Genomic DNA, 5,313 nt, shown 5'->3' with positions numbered 1-5,313 from the left:
GCCGCCGCCCGGGAGAGCCCGCCCGCGCCAGCCTCCACGAGCGGGGAGAGAAAGGGCCCCGCCGCCGCCAGCACCCACCGGGCTTTGCCCGGCGGCGCGGATAGGCGGCGGCGAGGGGAGGGAGGGGGGGAGGAGGGACGCGCGCCGGCGGCTAGGGTTATCCCCTCGGTCGCTCGCGGGAGCGACGCGAGGGGTCTCTTTTTCAGTGAGTTTGTATATGGTCCAGCCTTCAAAAGTTTATGTTTCAATCCTGAACTCTAAAACCGTTCGATTGGCATGTGAAACTATTGAAAGCGTGTGTCTGTCTTTTCAACTCTCGGGTAGTCTCACAAGTGATTTACTGTTACGTGTATGCCATGTGTCCACCATATCACTTCCATGTCGTTGCCATGTCACCAAGTTCTGTTTATTGATATGTCTACCATTTCTTCTTCTATTTTTGGATTTTTTGTGAAAGTTTTTTTTAATCCAAATGGCGGATTTTAATTTATATTGTTTGCTGTTGTTGTATATCTTTATTCATGGCAGTGACGCAAGTTCAGGGTTGAGAAGTAGGTCTACTTCATCTTAGCAATAGAGAGAGATGTATTAGACTGTTGTTTATCACATTTGAGGTGTATGAGTACCTTAAGGTTTGCCTGGTTGTCTGTTCATTTGATTGGTTTAACCATCTTCCTTGTTCTCGCAAAGCAGCTAGAGCCATGATGGCAATCCAAGACGATTTTGGTGTGATAAAAAACTGGATGGGTGATCCATGTATTCCGAAGGCTTCCATATGGAGAGGATTAAACTGCTCATATCCACCAGTAGGTGCCTCTAAAATAACGGCACTGTAAGTTTCATAACTATGTTTGAATAAAATAAAGAACTTGTTCTTATATGCTGAATATTTTGACATTTCGAAGAAACATTTAGGACAAATCAACAAGAGAAGCTAACTCTTCTGGATTACCTTTTTCGCAGAAACTTGTCTTCCTTTGGGTTGGTTGGTGCCATCTCTACTAATTTTAGAGATCTCCAAGCACTCCAGTATCTGTAGGTTCTCACTTCTCATCATCATTTCTTACTGTAGGTTTTAACATGCCAGTGCCTTTTTATACTACTCAAAATAAACCCACGCGGATCTTTTCCCCACCTGCTTTTTTTTAGCATATTTTAGGAATTGGTGTACTTGTTGTTAAAACATGAATGTCTGTATTTCTCTAAGGAAGTTCAAGTTTATTTTGACCAGCATAATTCACAACCACATTTGCGAATTTCCAAAAAAAAAAACCATTGCACTGACATTCTAAAGATGATTAGCATGTTTACACATGGAGAGAATTACTCAACAATATGTGAAACAATTCAACAGTAGTATGGAGGAACTGTTTTGAACTTCACGGTTAGATGGCTGTACATTTTCTTTGCTTTTGAGAATCAAGGTGGTACATTTTCTTTTCTTCTTAGAATCAAGGTGGCAAATATCTTGGATTGCCCGTGTCTCCATGTTTTTGTTAGACCTTTGAACCTGAGCATTGATAGTTGTGGATGACACTAGGAGAGTTGGGACAATTTTCGTTGGTTTATTTCTCACACAATGCCATGCCAACCTGAGAGGTTGGGGATACATACTTATAGGCTGCTAGCCAGCCAAGCATATGCTGAGATGCTGCTAAGATGCCAGTCTAAGATGCTAGTCTAAGATGCCAGTCTAAGATGCTAGTCTAAGATGCTATCCTAACTGCCAGTCCTTGATGGTCAGGAACTCTATCCTAACTGCCACAAGGACCATGTGCTGCAGCCCCACAACGACCCTAGTACACAGACTTATCCATCATTCTCCCCCTAAGTCTTGTACGTCGTCTTGTGGGAGAGTTGAATCATCCCGATCCTGGAGCAAAGCTCGAGGAACTTGACCATCCCAAGAGGCTTGGTGAGCAGGTCTGCGAGCTGGTCCGTGGTGTTGATGTAGCTCGCCTCGATGCTTCCTTCTTCCACACAGCTGCGGATGAAGTGATACCTCAGTCGGATGTGCTTGCTCCGTTCGTGGAACACGGGGTTCTTTGCCAGGGCCAGGGCGGACTTGCTGTCCACCAGGAGCTGCACCGTTCTGGTGTCTTGAACGAGAAGATCACCAAGCAGTCGGGCGAGCCAGAGCGCCTGAGTGCAGGCGGTGGAGGCCGCTATGTACTCAGCCTCACCGCTGGACAGGGCCACCACCTGCTGCTTGACTGATTGCCAGCTCACAAGACACTTGCCGAGGAAGAAGAGGATCCCGCTCGTGCTCTTGCTGGTGTCGATGTCGCCGGCGTGGTCGCTATCGTTGTACCCGACGAAGTGTGCCGCCCCCGGACACCTAGGGTAGTGGAGGCCGTGGTCGAGGGTCCCTGCTACGTAGCGGACGATCCTCTTCACTGCCTGCTGGTGTTCCGACGTCGGTCGCTCCATGAACCGACTGACATAGCCGACGGAGAATGCCAAGTCCGGCCGTGTGTGGGTGAGGTAGCGAAGGCTCCCCACAAGGCGTCGGTACTGCGTAGCATCCACTTCCTCCGTCATGCTGTCGCGGCTCAGTTTCAGCCTCTCCTCCATCGGAGTGAGAGCTGGGTGGCAGTCGATGAGCCCAGCTAGCTCAACGATGCGCTTGTCGTAGGCGGACCGTCGAAGCGTGATCCCGGAGTGGTCCTGGTGCACCTCAATCCCTAGATAGAAGAAGAGGAGCCCTAGATCACTCATCTGGAAGGTGGCCTTCATATCTTCCTTGAACGCCGCCACCTCTGCATCTTTGGTGCCGGTGATCACCAAGTCGCCAACATAGACGCCCACCAGCAGGGCATTTCCTCCACTGCCCCGTCGGTAGACGGCAGCCTCATGCGGGCTTTGCTCGAAGCCCATCTTCTTTAGCGTGGAGTCCAGCTTGGCGTTCCACGCCCTAGGTGCCTGCCGTAGGCCATAGAGAGCCTTGCGCAGGCGGAGTACCTTGCCCTCCTGGCCGGGAATCGCAAATCCCGGTGGCTGATGCACGTAGACTTCCTCCTTCAAGTCGCCGTTGAGGAATGCCGACTTGACATCCATGTGATGGACACGCCAGCCCTCCTGGGCAGCCAGCGCAAGGAGAAGTCGTACGGACTCCATCCGTGCCACGGGAGCGAAGGCGTCGTCGAAGTCGACTCCTTCCTGCTGCAAGAAGCCTCGGGCCACCAGGCGAGCCTTGTGCTTGATGATGGCGCCGGCTCTATCCCTATTCAGCTTGAACACCCACTTAAGGGTGATTGCGTGGTGACCACGAGGGAGGTCAGCGAGCTCCCAGGTGCGGTTTTGCTCGACCGCATCCATCTCCAACTGCATCGCGGCGCGCCATGCCGCATCTCTCCCGGCCTCTGCAAAGGACCGTGGTTCGCCGTCCTCACACGCGAGTTGTAGCTGCGCCTCCAGGTCACGTGGCATTAGTCCCGGCACCAGCTGGTCGCCGAGTAGATCATCCATCGTGCGATACCGCAGCTGTTCGCCTCCATACCACGCGTCGACACGCTCCTCGTCGTGAGTGAGCGGGGAAGCGAACTTCATCGGGTTGTGCTCTGCGTGAGCTGGTGCTGATGAAGACGAACCAGGCACCGGAGTCGATGCAGTTTTGGGGGCCGGGGTAGACGCGCCCGGCGAAGAGGAGCTGCTTGCTCCCCCGGCTTCCTTGGAGCAGGCGTACTCGACAATGAAGTCGTCATACGTCAGCGTCGAGCCGTCGTCCACTGCCTTGTCCCATTGCCACCCTCGCCCTTCGTTGAACACGATGTCTCGCGCCGTGCGCACACACTGTGTCTTTGGGTCGAGGATGCGGTAGGCCTTTGAGCCCTCCGCGTAGCTGGTGAAGACTCCCGAAGTGCTCCTGTCGTCGAGCTTGCCGATGTGGCCGAGCTCCTTAGCGAATGCAAGACAGCCAAAGACCCGCAAATGGGAGACCGCCGGCTTCCGCCCATGCCAGGCCTCGTACGGTGTCCTGCCGTCGAGTGCCTTAGTAGGCGAGCGGTTGAGGATGTAGACGGCCGTCAGCACCGCCTCTCCCCAGAAAACAGCCGGCATCCCTCTCTGCTTGAGGAGAGCCCGAGCCATCCCCACAACCGTCTGGTTGCGCCACTCGACGATTCCGTTTTGCTGCGGGCTGTACGGCGCGGAGTAGTGGCGCTGGATGCCCTCATCGGCGCAGTACGACGCGAATTCAGCCGCTGTGAATTCGCCGCCGTTGTCAGTGCGCAACACGCGCAATTTGCGGCCGCTCTCCGCCTCCACACCAATCTACATGCGTCTGATGGCGTCCGCCTCTTCTCCCTTGCTGCCGAGAATCATCGCCCACATGTAGCGAGAGAGATCGTCGACGAGCAGCAGGAAGTAGCGTCGACCTCCTGGTGTGGCTGGCGTCACCGGGCCACACAAGTCTCAGTGCACAAGCTCCAGCTTCTCCTTGGCCCGAAAACTCGCCTGTTGGGGAAAGGGGAGTCGTCTCTGCTTTGTCAGTACGCAGATGTCGCAGAACTGCTCCACATGGTCGAGGCATGGCAGGCCTCGTACCATCTCCTTGGCACTTAGACGCTTCAGGGCCTCAAAATGAAGGTGCCCAAAGCGCTCATGCCATTGCCACGCCTCGTCGTCCCGACGGACAGCGAGACAGACCGGTTGTGCCACCTGCACATCAAGGACGTAAAGTCGATTTTCACCTCTAGGTACCTTGGCGAGAAGGCGACCTTGGCGATCCCAGATGCGTAGGACCCCATGCTCAATCAGCACGCGTGAGCTGTTCTCATCCAACTGTTCCAAGCTGATGATGGAGTTCCTTAGCACAGGGATGTAGTAGACACCGGTGAGCAGCCGGTGCTCTCCCGTCTTGGCGGTGAAGATGACGGAGCCGACGCCCTTAATTTCCACAGCGGAGGCATCCCCAAACTTGACGAAGCCTCGCGCATCGGAGTCGAGCTCGGCGAAGAATTCCCTTCGGCCGGTCATGTGGTGGGTGGTGCCGGTGTCGAGGCACCACCCCGTAGTCTTGTCTTTCCCGGAGTCATCACCGAGAAGAGCGTGTGCTTTTGGCTCGTCGAGGTGGATGAGAGCTTTTGCGACTGGTGTCGCTGAAGATAGCTCAATGCTTGCATGCGCCATGAACAGAGCCGTCTCCTCCTCCTTCGCCCGTGCGACGTGAGCCTGGCCTTGTGGTGGTTGCCAACACTCATTGGCCCAATGGCCAAACCGGCCACAGTTGTGGCAACTGTTGTCTTGTGCCGGCTTGGGCTTGCTAGCGGCGCCGTCCTTGGCGCCTCCGCGGGCGTCACCTTCAGCACGTCC

At 54.5% G+C, this 5,313-nt stretch overlaps 1 protein-coding gene across 1 annotated transcript in view; it reads left to right on the top strand.

The window, feature by feature from the left end:
• The window catches only part of LOC119315286 (probable LRR receptor-like serine/threonine-protein kinase At1g05700), a 19,319-nt gene that overhangs the window by 3,484 nt on the left and 10,522 nt on the right, over positions 1 to 5,313 (top strand). The window contains exons 4-5 of the mRNA XM_037589948.1: positions 694 to 832; positions 964 to 1,035. Of these exons, the coding sequence (XP_037445845.1) occupies positions 694 to 832; positions 964 to 1,035 (211 nt within the window). The remainder of the gene's footprint in view (positions 1 to 693; positions 833 to 963; positions 1,036 to 5,313) is intronic.

This window comes from Triticum dicoccoides, chromosome 6A (genome assembly GCF_002162155.2).
Source record: "Triticum dicoccoides isolate Atlit2015 ecotype Zavitan chromosome 6A, WEW_v2.0, whole genome shotgun sequence".
NCBI classification, from domain to species: domain Eukaryota; kingdom Viridiplantae; phylum Streptophyta; class Magnoliopsida; order Poales; family Poaceae; genus Triticum; species Triticum dicoccoides.
This window is presented reverse-complemented; position numbering and strand designations above follow the sequence as displayed.